The 20,068-nt window shown below is 33.5% G+C and overlaps 1 protein-coding gene across 1 annotated transcript; it reads left to right on the top strand.

Moving 5' to 3' along the window:
- The first annotated feature begins 10,762 nt into the window (after window positions 1-10,762).
- Window positions 10,763-13,000, top strand: LOC121217304 (putative disease resistance protein At3g14460). The gene has a single exon (XM_041092827.1). It carries the CDS (start codon window positions 10,763-10,765, stop codon window positions 12,998-13,000), a length of 2,238 nt encoding a protein of 745 aa, XP_040948761.1.
- The last annotated feature ends 7,068 nt before the right edge of the window (window positions 13,001-20,068 follow it).

The raw sequence follows: 20,068 nt of genomic DNA, 5'->3' as shown, positions 1-20,068 counted from the left end.
AGTGCTAGCATGATAGATGAATTGAAGCAGTTTCTGCATTTGAATTTTAAGATGAAAGACTTGGGTGTATTGAAGTTTTTTCTTGGAATTGAAATAATGAGATCAAATAAAGGGATTATATTGAATCAAAGGAAATATGCTTTGGAGTTGATAGCTGATTTGGGATTAGGAGAAGCGAAGTCAGTATGTACACCGCTGGAACAGAATTTGAAACTCACATCAATTGAGTATGATGAGTCGGTACAAACAAAGGTGGATGGAGATGATTTAGTCACGGATGTTACAATGTATCAAAGGTTATTGGGAAGATTGATATATTTGACAAATACACGACTAGACATAACGTTTGCGGTTCAACATTTGAGTCAGTTCATGCACGACCAAAAAAATCGCATTTAGAAGCTGCTTTTCGGGTGGTACGATACATAAGGAAAAATCCTGGTCAAGGTATTCTATTATCTGCAGCAAGCAAGACACAGTTGATTGCTTTTTGTGACTCTGATTGGGCTTCATGCCCCATGTCTAGGAGATCGGTGACTGGTTTCTGTATAAAAATTGGAGAATCCCTTGTTTCGTGGAAGTCAAAGAAACAGACCACAATTTCTCGATCATCGGCAGAAGCGGAGTATAGAAGTATGGCAGTGGTTGTAGCAGAGGTTGTATGGTTGAACGGTTTATTGAAAGAAGTTAGTCCCAATCAATTTGATAAATCATTGGTTCTTTCAGACAGTAAAGCAGCGTTGCAAATTGCTGCTAATCTCGTTTTCATGAGCGGACAAAGCATATAGAGATTGACTGCCATTTTGTAAGAGATAAAATCAAGGATGGAACAATTCAGATGCAGCACATTAGAATAACCGAGCAACTTACTGATTTGATGACAAAGGCCTTGAGCATCAAACAACATGAGTTTTTAGTATCCAAGTTAGGGGTTAAAGATATATATCAACCCTCAACTTGAGGGGGAGTGTTGAGAAGTTAATGTAGTTAGTAGTTAGCAAAATTAGGCAGTTACAAGATTAGTTAGTTAGTTAAACAAATAGTCTATAAATGTAAACATACTCTGTGTATTAAACAAGTAAGTGAGAATTTTTTTCAACATTCTTTCCTTCGAACGTTTGGTTGTCTATGCTTCCCTAATCTGAGACCTTTCAACAAAACAAAATTACAATTTCGATCCACTCCCTGTGTTTTTCTTGGCTATTCTCCCTTGCACAAAGGTTACAAATGTAGAGACCCTACAGGCAAAATTTACATTAGCCGTCATGTCACATTTAATGAAGCTATTTTTCCCTATAAAACTCATACCTCAATAGTCAAGCCGTCCATATCTAACACTTCACAAATAAATTCAAAATTGTTTGTCATAAAGCCTAGTCCTGTAGCTCATCATAACACCTCACCTAATATCATTTCTACTAATATGTCTTCAACACCTGTCTCATCTACTCCAACAACTACAATGCCTATTTCACAGCCCACTTATTCAACATTAGCTCACTCACCATCCACCTCACCCATATTACCTACGGCTTTATCACATATACCAACACAACCTTCTTCTTCCACGTTAGCCCAATTACCGTCCACTCCATCCATATCACCTTCAGCCTCACCACCTATTCCAATACAAACCACTCATTCTGTCCCGACAAATACCCATTCCATGATCATAAGGAGTAAAGTTGGCATTTTCAAACCAAAAGCTTATCTGAGCGAGGTGTCTACTTCTTAAAGTGATGTTCTTTCTGACATACATACTGCAATGAAGTTTGAATACTGGCAAACGGCAGTACACAGTGAGTTACAAGCCTTGATTCGTAACAACACATGGACTCTCTGCTCCCTTCCTGAAAATAGACGGGCAATCGGGTGTAAGTGGTTGTTTAAAATTAAAAAGAAGGCTGATGGTTCTATTGACAGGTACAAAGCAAGATTAGTTGCAAAAGGTTTTTCTCAGCATGCAGGGTTTGATTTTCATGATACCTTTAGTCCTGTTGTTCGAGCTTCTACCATTCGCACCATTCTTGCATTAGCAGTTATGCAGGGGTGGGTTGTGCGTCAAGTTGATATCAACAATGCTTTTCTTAATGGCGAGCTTACTGAGGAAATATATATGGAGCAACCACCTGGTTTTGAAGCCCTGGATGCCTCTGGTCAGTCACTTGTGTGTAAGTTAAATAAGGCACTTTATGGCTTGCGTCAAGCTCCTCGGGCATGGTTTCAAACGCTCAAACAGTACCTTGCCACTGAGCTTGGCTTCCATGCATCAAAAGCAGATTCATCTTTGTTCATTCGGGTGTCTACTGAGAATTACATGCTACTAATGGTGTATGTAGATGACATCGTGATCACTGGTAGCAGTAGTCAAGATATAGATGCAATGGTTCGTCGTTTGCATGACAAGTTTGCCCTTAAGGATATGGGAAATCTTAGTTATTTTTTGGGAATTGATGTTCAACGTACGTCCCAAGGAATGTTACTCAGTCAGAAGAAGTACATTACTGAACTGCTACTCAAGACTGGCATGCTTGGTGCAGCCTCTACACCAACGCCCATGGTCGTCACTCCTAAGTTGGCGGTTTCAGATGGAAGCTCTCCCTTTACAGATGTGCATTTGTATCGTAGTACAGTGGGCATGCTTCAATATGTCTGCATTACTAGACCAGATTTATCATTTTGTGTGAACAAACTGAGTCAGTACATGAGCTCTCCTACTGTCACTCATTGGAAAGCTGTAAAACGGATCTTACGGTACTTGGCTGGCACTATGGATCATGGTTTGTATTTTGAAGCAGGATCGTTAGAACTGGTGTGTTATTCAGATGCTGACTGGGCCTCCTCCATTGAAGATCGACGGTCTACGTCGGGGTATGTGGTGTACTTAGGATCAAATCCAATTACCTGGTGCTCGAAGAAACAACCTGTGGTATCCAGGTCATCTGCTGAAGCAGAATACCGTAGCCTTGCCAATTGCGTATCTGAGTTACTATGGATCAAACAACTACTGGATGAAGTCCGGATTTCTTTGACTAAGCTGCCAATTGTATGGTGTGATAATTCTTCTGCAGTTTCAATTACTGAAAATCCCACACATCATGCTAGGATGAAGCGTGTGGAAATAAATCATCATTTTGTTCGAGAAAAAGTTCATGCAGGAATGTTGCAAGTGAATTTTGTTCCATCTGCTCAACAGATTGCTGATGGTCTCACTAAACCAATACGTCCTAAACTATTTGTCTCTTTTCGACGTGCTCTTCAAGTGCTGTCAGTAAGTGAAATTAGTGATCAAAAGTCCAAAGAAATGCTAAGGGAATGTTAGAGTTAATATAGTCAAAGCAGTTGTAATATAGTCAAAACCGTTGTACCGTTGCAAGTCTGTTAGTAGTTAGTCTGTTAGCAGTTAAAGATGATAGCAGTTAGAAAGTTTGCTGTAGCGTCTGTCAGCTTTAGCCATGCATGTATAAATACGTGCAACCTGCATGCATTAAGTAAGTCTTTGAATAAGATGTTTTTCTTCAGAGTTTTCTTCTTATAATTTCACAGCTATTGCATTCGGTTCAACTCCAACGCTTATCTTCATGTTGAGCTGCTGCTGGTCTCCATGCTGAACTGCTGCTGGTCTCTTCTTGCATTGCAGACCAATGCTCAACATTAGAGATGTGGGCTAAAATTTTTCTGGTTTTGTAGGGAAAATTTTGGTTGATAATTTTGTAATGAGAATGCTTACCATTCAATGCACTTTAATTTAAGAACTATACAGTTACATGGATGGTTTATTTAAAGGTAAACTCACGGCTTATCAAAATCAAGGCTTTAGCCGACCAAAGTCGGCAACTTAGAATACTAGATATTTTGGTTTTAACACTTTTTATATAGTTTTAAAACCTAGACCCTATCACCTAGATCATTAAAACAATGAAATATCCTAAAAAGGAGGAACATATAGAAAGAGAACAATAATGGAGGTAACTAAGCTAAGGGTTGTTTTCCTTTTTTTCTTTTTTCACCCTAATTCCAAAGCTATGGGCAAATATTGCTGAATTTGATGATTTTTGGAAGCAACGTGAAGAAGAAGCCTGGAAGATTGCTCTAACAGCTTATGAACGGAGCACAGAAAATGTTACCAGCCACTTGAACTATCATGTTAACAAGTAAATTATAACTTTCTATTGAAATTACATATATTGAAATTTGAAATATAGACTCGAATGTAACAAATTAAAAATATCTACAAGGACTAATTAAGCTAAACTCTTAGTTACTCTTGCTTCCATTACTGTCTATGTCAAATAGCAATCTATCATATTTGTATTTTGGAACATTAACTCATAATGTTATTGAGTTGTAATAATCATAGGCCTTTAGCTTAATGATAAAAATATCATTATTTAGATGGATGAAAGCCAATGGTTCCAATGTTAGTTCCCTTAACAAGTTACCATCTCTTGAAACTTTCTTAATTTGTATGTTAAATGCAGGCATTATATATTATATTAGATAATTTGTTGTAGGGTTCTTGAAAAAACTATGTCCAACCAACCCTTAGAATTTAAGGATGTTATTACTAATAGCACGAGAAGATCCTTGAGGGGCAAACATAAGAAGTACACTAGTCCGTGCATGGCGATCAATCCAATTGATAGGCGCTGGAGATGCAAGAAGAACTCCAAGAATCGCAAAAGACTAGCAAAGTGTGTCCTTGGTCTTGGCCACAGAATCCGGGGAGGGAATAAGGGAGAATACTATTTGGTTACCGATAATTCTGATGATGTTGTCGTAAATCTTAAACCAAGAACTTTATGTCGCGCTGTGATTCAAAAGAGACCATCATGGTTAAATTTTGCCCATAATATGAACATTAAATTATCACAAGAGCTAATGGTTCAAAGCCATAAAACAATTGATAGTCGTGGATCAAATGTTTTTATAGCATATGAATGTGGCATTACACTTCAATTTGTGCACAATGTCGAAATTCATAACATTCATATTCATTGCACTGTTAAAAGTAATGGTGGCCTAATAAAACTCTGAAGATCATTATGGTTATCGCATAGTTGGCAATGGAGATGGGATTTTCATATTTGGATCATCAAGGATTTAGCTTAATTATATTTCCATGTCTGAGTGTCAAGACGGGCATATTGATGCAATACAAGGTTCCATTGCCATTACCATCTCAAATTGGCATTTCACCCCATCATGATCATGTAAGTTTTATCTTACAATACTAACATGGTACACATTTTGTAATCTAGTTTTCAACTAAACATTCTTGGATTTTTCTTTCAAGTGATCTTGTTAAGTACAAGTGATCAATATGCAAGTCACACTTGCTTTCAACCATTTTGGAAAAGAATTGATACAAAAACTGCCTAGATGTTGATGGGGATACTTTCATGTGGTCAACAACGACTACACTCATTGGAAATTGTATGCCATTAGAGGTAGCATGCATCCCACCATTATTAGCCAAGGCAACTAGTTCATTGCTCCAGATAACCCCTAGCTAGTTAAAGACGTAAATGAAAATATAACAAATTAATCGATAACATTTATTAATTTTATATCGTAGTAAGCACAATGCAATTGAAAATGCACCTACGATTATACCACTAAATTGTTTTTGTTCAATGCATTTCTATAGATAACCCATAGGAACTATGCACCAGAGTCAGAATGGAGGAATTGGATATGGAGAGCAGAATGAGATCTGTTCATGAATGGAGCATTTTTTGTAACATGCCACCCTTACCTCCCCATTTAAAATTCAAAAAGAAGGATATAATTAAAGCTATGTCTGCAACATTTGTCGGAAGACTCACTAGTTTCTCTGGGACTCTTAAATGTAAGGAAGGAGTTAAAGTGCTAGAAATAACTCTTAGTTCTACAAAAGTTCACAACAATTTGTTTTTCTTTGATGCATTAAAAAATTAGATCTCCTTTGAAAATGTGAGTATGGTATGGGCTAACAGGATATATACATATATATATACAATGTATTAAATTTTCTTAAATTTAATAAAATTAATGCATTAGATGTAAAAAATTTTAGACTAATTTTTAAAAGGGTAAATTGCACCAATAGTCACTCAACTTTGATATAGCTGACAAAACAGTCACTGTGATTTCAATTTAATCACTCAACTTTCAAAAAATGATAAATCGGTCACTACCGTTACAAACGTAACAGAATGTTGAGGTGGCCCGTTTACTTGCCATGTTGGCATCCCACGTGGAAACAACAGCCTCTACAACATCCCCTATTAACTTGTAGTTGTAGAAGAAGTACCATTTCAACTTTTTCCACCGCCACTTACTCATGTGTTCGATCTTCCGAAGTTAAGCAGGGCATTCTATGATCCACGAACGCTCTTCCATTTAGTGCTCGAGAAATTACAGGAGGCACTTCACCAGGACCAAGTGCACGGCCATCTAATGTCCTCAGTCTCCGAAGTGTGCTCCTTTCATTGCATCTAATATATTCTTTTCTGAATTCCTCGTTGTTATTCCATAAGTCCATAGATTTCTCCACCTGAACCATCAACTGTTTGGATCAAATATTGTACAAATTTTTTTATTTTGAAGAAATAAAACAAATGCACGACCTCGCCTGGTTACTACAAAAACTTTGGAGTGCCACTTTATCCCCTTTCGAAGCCAACTCATTCGCTTTATTTAACTCATCCTTGTACTGCCAAAAGTGTTGGTTCTGCAAAATTCAAACAAGAGCAGCGTCGGCATATCCTATCGGTAATTTTAGTTAGAAATCGAATCATGATATGTGGAATGTTAGTTCGAGAAAGTATTCCATAGTACCTATTACTATTAACAAGAAAAATAAACACCATATGTAATTTTATCCAATTACTCTAATATTCCATAATTGTTGGATTATTTCTTATCTTACATTAAACAAATACTCATTGTTAATTATCATCAACTAATCATAAACGATATGCTATTTAAATAAAATAAATATAATTAATTTATAATAAATACTATTTAATTTAGTAGGTCAACATTTATGTTAATCTATCTCTCTTCAATAAAAAATTCAGAGAACTTAAACAATATTAGCAAATTAATATACAATTATATGTTAAAAATAAAATATATACCATAAAATACTTTTAAAAAATATATATGCTATACAATTAAAATACTATTATTATCATATAAAAAATAATATTTTAAACTTAAATCATGTATGGGCGTGTGAAAAGTTATAGAAAAATTAGATTTGAGTGTAGTTGTTTGTAATTATCAGCACAAATAGTCCAATTTTTATTCTTTAGTAAATTACTCTAATTACACTTGGGGACATTTGGTTAGTTGAATCTTACATTACAGTTTGTAATGTTACATTCTTGAATGAGATTACAGTATTTGAATTTTTTAACATTTTGGTCTTCCCATTCTCATATTCTTGAACAGTGTCAATATATTGTAATAAAGTATAATTTTGTTATAACTCATTTCTTAGTTTATCTCAAATTCGGGATGGAAGACAAAACTAACCTTTGTTTTTATTATATTAGTGAATATAATCTTCCCAATGTAACTGTAATTAAAAACCAAGATGTTTTTCTTTTTCTTCTCTCTTAACTTTAAAAACCTTAGTTTAACTTTTTCAATTTCTTCGTGATGGAAAAAAATAAATCACAGATTGTGAGTAACGCATAAAAAATGTCATAGAAAAAACAAATAGAAAATTATGTGAATGTGATGATGAAAGGTTATGATTATCACTCCATTTTCGAAATATTAAATTATATAATTGTAAAATTTTTAGTTTCAGATCTCAAATGTAATCAATTCCTAAAAAAATAAACCATATAAATAGGTTATGATTATCAACATTTTGTCATATCTTAAATCCGAACATTTTACCGATACTCAAGCATAAGTATCAATATATTTATCCCGAGTATCGATAATTGTAAAAAGTGATTTCGACACACTCCATTTTCAAAATATTAAATTATATAATTATAAATTTTTTAGTTTCATATCTCAAAGGTAATCAATTTCTCAAAAAATAAACCATATAAATAGGTTATGATTATCAACATTTTGTCAAATTTTGAATCTAAACATTTTATCGATACTCAAGCATAGATATCAATATATTTAATTATTTCAAGTATAGATACTTGTGGTAAAAATGCCAAATCAAGTTACTGTTTTCCTACACAATCATTCTAAAATTGAGGTATCAATATTTATACCTTAAATATCGGTATTTTTATATAAATCGACAAAAATACAATGCTCCAACATTTTCCTTTTCAACATGCATCCTTAACACAATATCTAACATCAAATTGACCATACTTATAATCCAAAACAACATCAATACTTCAACTATTGAGACCCAAATAAAACCAATAAAAAAAGGATAACATCCAACAAAATTCTAAAATTCCAAAATCATAATAAACCCATTAAGAACATAAAAATAACCTTGGACATCCACCTCTCATCCTCCAACCCCGAGGTCGACTGCCCTTTTCCCAATTTTTGGTAGATAATATTATTGTATTACAACTAAATCTTTATATTATTCGCTGAATTTTAACTGATCATCGATCTATTCTTCCTACACCTAGCTTCAGCTATTTAGCTTGGACAGCATCTCAAATTATTTGTTATTCTAAACTTAATTTTAGTTGGTAAAGCAGTGTCGCTTTGGCCGAGTGGTTAAGGCGTGTGCCATGCTAAGTACATGCGAGTTAAACAACCAGATTACCTCTTTAACTCTTACATCCCAAACGGTTTTTCTGCTTTGTTCAGGGCGTGAAAGCAGTTATCGCCAGGAGCTTTGAGAGAATCCATCGAAGTAATCTGGTTGGTATGGGAATCATTCCTCTTTGTTTCAAGCCTGGTGAGGACACTGATTCTCTAGGATTAACTGGCCATGAACGTTATTCTCTTTGTTTAAATCATGTTCATTTATTTAGCTTAACAACCGAATATAAATGAATAAAAACTAAATTGTTTTTTATGTTCATTTATAGCTCTATGCAATGGTAAAAGATATATTGTGCTTTCAATGGGAGACATTAGAATAAACCTTGAAAATAATATTGTTGGGAGGGATAGTCACATATCTCAAATATGGACCTTAAAATGGGCATGAAGAATAACAAAAAAACAAAGCGCAGTTTGTAACATTCCTTTTGTAACGGAAAATAGTTAGTAGTGACTGTTTTGTTATTTTTCGAAAGTTGAATGATTGAATTGAAACTTAAGTGACTGTTTTGTCAGCTATACTAAAGTTGAGTGATTGTTGGTGTAATTTACCCTTTAAAAAATTATAAACTTTTTCAAAAGAATTCTAAAAAAATATATAAAGAAAGTTTAAAAAGTAAAAATTTTCTAGAATAATAATTTTGAGGACTTAAATAAGTTAATTTATGATTCAAGTTTATTGTAATAAAGTATTTTTTATTATTATTATTATTATTTTACTTTGAATTTTTTTTCAAATTTATGTGATATAACATTTAATTAATTATATTATAACAAGATTTTAAAGTAACATCTTTAATTTTTTAATTTAACTTGAACAATTTCACTCAATTTAGCTCGACTTGAATTTTATTTCACTTGACTTAATTCGAAAAAAATTCAAATCGAGTTAGGATGATAAAATAAGATTCACGAATTCGATTAATATGAAAAATTTTCAATCGATTCAATCTATCGCTCACTCCTATCCAGCTGTACAAACGCATCAAACCCTAGTGTCATGCTCGGGGCTGGGCTTGTTGCTAAGAAGGCTTATGAACTAGGTTTGGAGGTTAGTCTTAGCTTCTTGTATGTTTCCTCTGTTTCTAACCATTTAAGGTATCAATGTTATCTGGGCTTGGAAATTAATGTGTAGGAAGCAAAAGCCATTGGAAGCTTATTACACACAGTTACGGATCATAGTGAATGGGAAAAAGTATATGAGAGCGAGATATGGGACCTACCAGAAGATCCATGTGGCTTAATTCCAGCTTTGCGATTAAGCTACCATTATCTTCCTCCTCATTTGAAACGATGCTTTGCATACTGCTCCATATTTCCTAAAGATTATGAATTTTAAGAAGAAGAGATAATCTTGTTATGGAGAGCAGAAGGTTTCTTGCAATCAAAAGCTAAAATTCTAGGCAAAGGTCTTGGAAACCAATATTTTCAAGATCTAGTGTCAAGGTCATTTTTTCAAATATCTAGAGAAGACAAATCCCGTTTCGTGATGCATGATCTTATGAATGATTTAGCTCAATCAGTTGCAGGAGAAATATGTTGCAGAGTGGAGGGTGAAAAGCAACAAAAGTTTTCGCATCGTTCTCGCCACTTAGCTTATGTTATCGATGATTGGTATCACATTGTAAAGAAGTTTGAAGTATTTTATCCAATGACTTCTTTGCGTACTTTCTTACGCTTAATGGCTCCAAGATATCTGGTATTCTATTTAACTAAGGTTGTCTTGGAGGATTTGTTGCCAAGTCTTAGCTATTTAAGGGTTCTTTCTTTGTCTGGGTATGAAATCTATGATTTGCCCGACTTTTTTGAAAATTTAAAACATCTACGCTACTTAAATTTTTCTAGAACCGGAATCAATCGTTTACCTGATTCTTTGTGTACTCTTTATCATTTGGAGACTTTAATATTAAGAGATTGTTAAAAGCTCAAAAATTTACCCTCGAAGATTGGAAACCTTGTCAACTTGCATTTTCTTGATATTAGAGGTGCATATTCAATAAAAAGGATGCCCTCCGGACTTGATCAGCTAACCAAGCTTCAAACGTTATCTGATTTTGTTATAGGGGAAGGTGATGGACGTCTTATTAGAGAATTGAAAAATTTGTCAAACCTTAGAGGTAATTTTTGTCTTTCTGGATTGGAGAATGTTAATGGTCAAGATGCGAGGGAAGCTAAGTTAAATGAGAAGCTAGGGATTGATGGGTTAGAACTACAATGGGGTCCAGACTTGGAGAATAATACAAGGAAAACAGAAGTTGAAGAGCGGGTGTTGGACTTTCTTCATCCTCCGAAAAAGCTTGAGCAACTCATCATTGAGAATTACGGGGGTGTAAAATTCTCATCTTGGATAGCAGATTCTTCCCTCAAGAATTTGTCGTTTTTGAAGCTTCGCAATTGTAAAAACTGCAAGTCACTACCATCAGTTGGAAGGTTGCCATTGTTAAAAGAGTTTTCAATTATTGGTTTCGATCAAGTACAGAAGATTGGTGTTGAGCTCTTCGGAGAAAATCAATTGAATCCATTTGCATCATCAGAGATTCTGTCTTTTGAGAGTCTTCCAAACTGGAAGGAGTGGGACACTTGTGAAGGAGACGAGAAGGTTTTGAAACTCCCTAGCCTTCGTGAGCTTTCAATCAAAACCTGTCCTCAATTGTTGGGAAGGTTGCCTACCCATCTTCCTTCCTTGCAAAAACTTGAAATTCATAGGTGTATGAGTTTGGTAGTTTCAATATCAAGTTTCCTGTCACTGTGTGAATTAAGTATACAAGGGTGTGCAGAACTGGTGGACGATTGCTCTTCTCCTGCAAAGGAGCTTTCCTCTTTGCAAACTTTGTCTCTTTCTAACATTTCAAAGTTTAATATTCCAGCAGATAGGACAATGTTGAGGTTTGGAAACTCAGAACATTTTGCAATTGATGGTTGGGAGGAGTTGGCATCTCTATCACGGTATGGGTTTAGTTTAGTTGGACATCGTTTCATTACCGTTTCGCGTTGTCCTCAACTGCAGTCTTTGGAAGCCAAGGAAGCCGAATTGCAACCTGACAAGATTTCACGTGTTGAATCTCTGCGGATATATGACTGTGAAAGGGTCAATAGACTGCCACAAGTCTTACATGAGCTCATATTTCTTACAGTGATGGAAATTGATAATTGTCGAAGCTTGGTTTCTTTTGCAGAGAATAGCTTACCGCCTAATTTAAAAAAGCTGAGAATTAGAAACTGTGAGAATTTGGAGTTTTTGGTTGATGCAAAAGAAGATAATAAGAGTATGAGTAGTACCCTCTGTCTTCTTGAGGACTTGATAATCTATAACTGTCCATCTCTAATGTCTTTGTCATCGAAGGGGCACAAAAATATTTGCAATCAGCTTCAATTTCTCGAAATTGACCAGTGCTCAAAGCTGAGTTGCCTATTTTCAAACACCAAGTTTCCCATAACGCTTAAACATTTGAGAATTTTGGGATGTCCAATGTTGGAATACATAGCCGAGGAGTTTGAGGAAACCACTTGTCTTGAATCTATTAAAATTATAGTTTCTGGAATTAAATCTCTACCACGAGGACTAGACAAGCTCATCCATCTCCAGAATATTTGGTTGTTTTCGTGTTCAAATTTGGTTTCTTTTGAAGAAAGTGGGTTGCCCAGCACCAGCTTCAGAGATTTCAAAGTTATTGATTGTGGAAATTTTGGAGCCCTTCCTAAGTGCATGGCCAGCATCACCTCCCTTCGAGAATTAAGTGTGGACAACTGTTTGGCTGACATATCATTTCCATCGGAGGGATTCCCTGCCAATCTCACATCACTTGAAATCTCAAACGCACCCAAGATTTATAGGTCACTTGTGGAATGGGGATTAAATAGACTCACCTCTCTTCAAAAATTGACCATCGGAGGTGGAGGATGCTCAAACGTGGTGTCGTTCCCAGAAGAAGAGATTGGAATGATGTTGCCTCCTCCTCTCACCCGTATCAATCTTTTCCAGTTTGAGAACCTGGAATTCATGTTCTCCGAGGGCTTTCAAGACCTCGCCTCTCTTCGAAGACTGGAAATCAGTGAATGTCCCAAGCTAACATCTCTTCCGGAAAAAGACATGCTTCGTTCGCTTGGACTTTTAAGTATTTCCAGTTGTCTGTTGCTGCAAGAAGAGTGCTCAAGCGATAAAGGACGAGAGTGGTTTAAGATTTCCCACATACCCCTTGTTCAAATTGATGGTAAAAGGGTCATCCCGAGGAAATCAAATTGAAAGATAGTCGCAAAATCTGTGATTGGTTTCTTCAGAGTGATGGGAGAGGTACAAAAAACCATTTCAAACAAGTCTAACTTTCCTTAGGAACAAGATAAGAATAGGAATGAGTATAAATTTAATGATTGATATGTGCAGGGATTGAAAGCGAAGTTGGGGAGGAAGTGAGGTTTCAGAAAGATCCATTGAAGGAAAAGTAAAAAAGATGACACTTCTGTTGTTAAATGGGTGGAATTTGTCATTTAGTGTTTCAGATGTTTGTAAACTTGTTTCTTCGCTTTGTCTGTTGTTTATTTTATACTTTTCTTATATTGGATAGGATATAATAAGGAAGAATAAGATGAACAATTTCACATTAAACTTCAATCTTATAATATTTTCTTTATTTTGAATATATCTTTACTTGGTTTGGAAAAGGATATTCCATCCTTATTATCTTCTATTTTTATTTCAACATTTTTATCCAATTTTCTCCTATTTTTCTATTTCACTTTCTTGTTTTTTCTTTCCTATTTCAATTTTATTTCTTTCTTTTCTTCCTATTCTTTTCCTCTTTTTCCCAACCTTAGTTGTCGCTAGCATGCACTATAGCCGCACTATGACATTTGTTCTTCTGTCCAAATAATGGCATTGGTCAACTATTTTCCTCATTCTCTTTAATCAAAAAACAGAAGTAAAAAGTCCATTATCGGGAATTCAATAAGTCGTGTCCTAACGCATTGGATATGACATGTTGTTTTTCCGAGATGAGGATTTTTTCTAAAAAATAATAAAGTTAGTATTTTTGCATTTGGAAATTCAAGAAGGTCGTACCCTAACTTATCGGGTCTCGATTTTCACGATAAATCCAAATACACGAGTCTTTTTTTAAACCTAAGCTTTAAACGACCTCGGAAATTAAGAAAAGATCAAGTCCTAACTTACTGGGCTTGATCTCTTTTTTCTAAAATTCGAGATAACTAAATATATTTTAAATAAGTAAATTTTTGGTATTCGTTCGCGTATCGGGAATTCGAGACATTGTATCCTAATTTACTGGATATGATTCTTTTTCTCGATTAACGTGAAATATGCCCATTTTCCCAAAAAATTTTAACATTTTAATACAAGGTTCGTATTTTTAAAATTCTTCAAAGTTCTCAATTTTCGACATCAAGACATTAGCTAACCAACTAGGTACCAATTTTTGGGCGTTACAAGGGAGCTAATCCTTCCTCGTACGTAATCGACTCCCGAACTCGTTTTTCTGAATTTCGTGGACCAAAATCATTGTTTTAATAACATCAAATTGTTTATTAAAAAATGCCACTTTTCAAGGTGATCCGATCACACCTTATCAAAAAAGATTGATGGCGACTCCCACATTCGTTTTCATTTTTCAAAACCCAAGTCGACCCCGTTTTATCAAAAAAATGGTGTTAACACATATATATATATACTAGTTTTGACTCACATGTGTTGCACGTGATGAATATTACGATGTATATTTTAAATAACCAATATTATTAATATTAGAAAATTTTAATATCATTAATAGTAACAATATTTAATAACATAAAATAATTCTTAAATTTGAAACCACTCCACATTAAAATAATTTTATCTATACTTTAAAAAGCATAAGGCATAATCATAAATTTAACTACTAACATTTACTCATTTTGTCACTTTGACTCATAACTTTCAAATTTTAGGCAAATTGCTTTTTGTGGACTGAAAAATTGATTGAATTGTTAAAATTTTTAATGGCACTAATATGACGGCTTACATGATAATTATTGATTTTTTAAAATTTATTAAAAATTTATTAATTTTTAGGAAGAGCCCTGGATTCCATGCAAATTGTCATGTCGGTGTCATTAAAATTTTAATAGTTCAGTCAACTTTTTTACCTAAAGAAATACAATTTAACTAAAATTTGAAAGGAAACGGCCAAAATATTCCAAAAAAAAAAAACGAATTAAGGCCAAAGTGACAAAAGAGGTAAGCTTTAGGGGTTAACTTTTTATCATTATGCCAAAGTAAAATTACTCTAATTTTTAGGTTTGAAAGATATTTTATATTCAAATAATTAATTTGAAATAAAAATTTTGATATATCATAATGATACATGCAAAAATAATAATTTGATTGATGTTTATGATATAAAGGATTCATTCAAAATTTATTGACCAACTATAATAATTAATTATAAGTAATAATATGCACAAATTGTTTGATTATAGAAATCTATAATTTCACAATAAATAACAAAAATAAACAATTTACATATAAAATCATTAAATTACTCTTCTACAATTCAATTTTTTTTCATTAAGTAGCTTTAAACATCACGAATCAACAGATCAAAATCCAAATCAAAATCTAAATAGTTTTCTTCTTAGATATCTGAGCTTCGACATTGACTGTCAAATCAACTTAGATCTAAGCTATCGAAACCATTTTTGATAAAAAGGGTCGACTTTGATTTTGAAAATGAAAATGAAAACGGGAGTCGTCACTAATCCTTTTTTATGAGGTGTGATCGGGTCACCTCGGAAGTGATTATTTTTGATAAACGATTTGATTTTATTAAAACAACGATTTTGGTCCACAAAATTCAGAAAAACATGGTTTTTTTTTGCCAAAGACCACCGTAGCCCCTCCGCAAACGGTGGTTGGAACCACCGAGACATCGGGTTTTAAACCCGCTTTTATGCCCGCTCGAAGGCCCGGCCTTCGTTTCCCAAAGGACCGAAGGAGAAGGATCTATTTAAATAATTATACCAAAAGGCCCTACTTTGTAAAGGGCCGACAATGGTCCCACGGTTTAGATTTTTTTTTAACCCTTTATTAAATAAATATACTATATCTCAATTAAATCGTAAACAATAATAGAAATATTTTAATTTTCTTTTTCTGTCAATGAAATTTAAATTCAAAATGTTACTTTAAAAAAATATTCAACTTCTCATTATTCAATCCAATAAAGATTGAACCAAGCTTCCCTTCTCTGAGTAATTGTATGTCTACCCATTGTCTCTTGTTTTTATATACGGGAATGACAAAACCCTTAATTTGCAATCTTCCAATTGGTATTAGCTACTACTTAAATTTAATCAACACGCCCAACTAGTTATCAACCCAATATATGTCAACCACGAACAGCACCAAATAATTGAATGTTAAGTATAGTTATCCAGATAGTTTTTACAAAATAATTAGTTGACGGTGTGTAATTGTATTGCAATTCCACGTGTCATGTTTAGTGTAATTATACAATTACATATTTTATATTTTAAAAAAATTACAATGGTTATTTAGAATGTCACCAGGGTTGGAGCCAGAAAATTTTTTGGGGGCGGATTTAAATTGTATATTATTATGATAGTAAAAATGTAATTTCACCATTTTAATAGTATATATCTTTATAAATTTTATATGTTTAAATCAAATTTTTATTATTTTTGGGGGCAAAGTGCCATTTTACTATTCTTAATTTAATTTTTTATAAATTATAAAGGGCGTAAATAGAAAATTTTCCATTTTAGGAGGGTCAGGGCTCCTGCCAGTCTCCCTGACTTCACCATTGCATGTCACACTTGTGTAATTACAATAAATTACATCTAAATTTAATTATTATGTAACTTTCCAAACACTATATAAATTACAAACATTATATATTAATTTAGAAAGTGATAATACAAATGATATTATATTAAAATATTTATCTTTCTAAATATAAGTATTAGAATGACAGTTCATATACTAAGAGCATAAAGAAAATGTACCTATAAAATCCAATTAAATATTCCTAACTGTTAAATAGGACTAAACCTGATTATTGTATGATTAAGAGAAGCATCCTATGTTTCGAACAAATCTTAAGTCTGAAGATCATTGCTCCTGTAACACCCCTTATCCGAGACCGTTGTCGGAGTCAAGCACGAGACGTTACCTGACTTAACTTACTAGTTCGGAGCATAAAAAAGTTGCTTTTCAAATTAATTCACTCACATTCAATCAATATGTCCCTAAAAGAAATCTCGAACCCTAAAACATGCAACGGAAATGGTTCGGGTCCCAATCGGGAACATTAAAAATTTTCCGATTACTTAAACAAATAAAAATAATTTATTTCACTGTTTACAATAAAACTGTCCACCTGGGCAGCAGTCATTAAATTAATTATAACTTGAGTTACAAAACTCGAAATTTAGATCCATAAATTTTATCCGAAACTAGACTCATATAACTTCATACCATAAAATTTTTAGAATTTTTGGGTTGTCCAATTAGTACATTTTATTAGTTAAAGTCTCCCCTGTTTCTCTGTTTGACAGTCTTGACCTCTCATCACTAAAAATTAATTATCTCATTTTATAGACTTCATATGGTGCTACCACTTATTTCTAATGAAAATAGACTAAATAAGGAGTCAAAACATATATACTATAACTTCTATTTATTTCTTTAAAATTTTTAATGATTTGCTAAAGTCAGAACAGGGGACTTCAGAAGCCATTCTGACCCTGTCTCACTAAAATTCAAATATCTCAGAATAAAAAATTCCTTTACCCACACCGTTATTTTTATATGAAAATAGATTCGATAAGATTTAATTCTATATATCATTCACTCTCTAATTCATTTTATACTATCCTTGGTGATTTTTCAAAATCACATCACTGCTGCTGTCCCAAAACTGTTTCATTGCAAACTTTTACTCTTTCATAATTTCTAGGTATAAACTATCACCTAGGCATTCATAATACCAAGCATATTCTTACTTAGCCATTTTAATAGCTAAACATTATCACATATTTACACATCATCCTTTAGCAATATCATAAGGACATACATTCAAAATGACTAAGTCCCTATACATGCCATAGCTCAAACATTGATCATCATAAAATACCGAGTTGTTGTTGTTGTTGATAGTGTGAGTGCTCTCCGACGTCTTTAAGATTCTCGAATTTGCTTGTAATACTATAAAAGAAGGAAAATAAAGGAAGTAACCATAAAGCTTAGTAAGTTTACAAGCAAATAAATAACAACATTTAACACAAATAAATATACTCAAGTATCATGATTGCTAATTTCCTCTTTACTTAATCTCTTAATCGTTCACTTACTTGTTTACTTAGATAACTCATGATTATAACTTACTCTTCTCTTGCTGAAATGTTGGTTCTCAATTGATAACATAATATGTTCTTAACTCTTATAACTCACCTGAATTTGCTATTTATGCTTTTACCTGAACTTTCATGGAACATAATTTGTTTACTAGCCCGTTGACCCACATTGGATTAATAAGGATACTTGGGTCTCTTTTATGATAATAACATGCCAAAGCCATGCCCCAGACATGGTCTTACATAGGATGTTTCTTGTACTGCCAATGCCATATCCCAGATATGGTCTTATATGGGAGTTCTCATATCGGTGCCCATGCCATGTCCCAGACATGGTCTTACGGGGACCTCTCATCTTGGTGCCAACGCCATGTCCCAGACATGGTCTTACATAGGACTTCTCATAATCTCAATGATGCCAATGTCATGTCTCAGACATGGTCTTACATGAGATCTCTTTATCCAAATGTCATGACATTTGTATCTGATACATTCCTTATGTTTCAACGGGGATTGTAACACTAATTCTTTGTCATCTCATACTTGAGTCAACATTAAATAATTTCATGAAGCAATTACATAATTGCTGGAAAATAACAGCATTATTAATAATGATTGAAATATTGCATTTATTTACCGTAAACTTACCTCGGTACAAAATACTATCAAATCTAGCAATTTAGTCTTCAATCTTTTTCTTTCCCCAGTCTAACTCCGGATTTTGTTCTTCTTGATCTATAATAGAAAATTTAGATAATTTAATACTCACATTTATCAAAACAGTCCTTGACTCAAACTTTAGAAAAATTACAATTTTCCCCTAAACTTTTGCATATTTACACTTTTGTCCCAAAGCTCGAAAATTAAATTTCATCCCTTATTCTTATGTTTTATGACATGCTTAACATTTTTCCCTTCTATGGAAACATAAAATTTCCACTCTAACATGTACTTATGAACATTAGGTATTTTTACCGATTATGTCATTTTACTCGTTTTCACTTAAAATCGCTTAGCAAAAGTTGTTTAATATAATTTCAAGCTTCATATTCTACCATAAAACATCAAAATAAACACATTTCACCAATGGTTATTTTTCCAAATATAAATCCTAGGTTAAATTATTGCTAGAATAAGCTAAATCAAGTTATCGGGACTCCAAAAACGTAAAGAACATTAAAAACGGGGCTTAGAATCACTTACTATGGAGCTTGGAAGCTTGAAAACCCTAACCATGGCTTCTCCCTTGCTATTTTCGTTCACCATGGAGAAGATGAGCACAATTTGTCATCTTTTTCCCTTTTTAATTCTTTTTATTACTAAATTACCAAATTGCCCCTAACTTAAAAATTTCCTATTTCACTTATCTCATATCCATTTTTGTCTACTATCTTAAAAAATGGTCTAATTACCATATAAGGACCTCCAATTTAAAGTTTCATAACAATTGGACACCTCTACATGTAGAACTCAACTTTTGCACTTTTTACAATTTAGTACTTTTGACTAAACTGAGTGCCCAAACATCGAAATTTTCGAACAAAATTTTCACAGAATTATTCTGTGAAATTGTAAACCATAAAAATATAAGAAAAATAAATTTTTCCTTATCGGATTTGTGGTCCCGAAACAACTGTTCCGACTAGGCCCATCCTCGTTTCAAGGTTTCTCTCCCATGAATCAAGCAAAAATTTCAAAGTCATCCAATCACTTTCCTTAAAATAAAGGTCGGATTTTCAAGGCTCTCATTTGCTAAAAATAGCCAATATCTCTTTTCCCATTCTTCATTCTTTCACTTCCCATTTATGGGAGAGAGCAACAAAAGATTTTGAGAGAAGCATTTTAAAAGTTCTTTGAGCAGCAAAGTTTGGCATCTTGAAGTCAAATCAATTCAACAAAAAGTGCATTATCACATTCAACTTCGACCTTTCTGAAGTCTTTTCCCTAT

This window comes from Gossypium hirsutum, chromosome D05, assembly GCF_007990345.1.
Source record: "Gossypium hirsutum isolate 1008001.06 chromosome D05, Gossypium_hirsutum_v2.1, whole genome shotgun sequence".
Classification (NCBI taxonomy): domain Eukaryota; kingdom Viridiplantae; phylum Streptophyta; class Magnoliopsida; order Malvales; family Malvaceae; genus Gossypium; species Gossypium hirsutum.
Note: the sequence above shows the minus strand (reverse complement) of the source record. Positions and strands in the feature narration are given on the sequence as shown.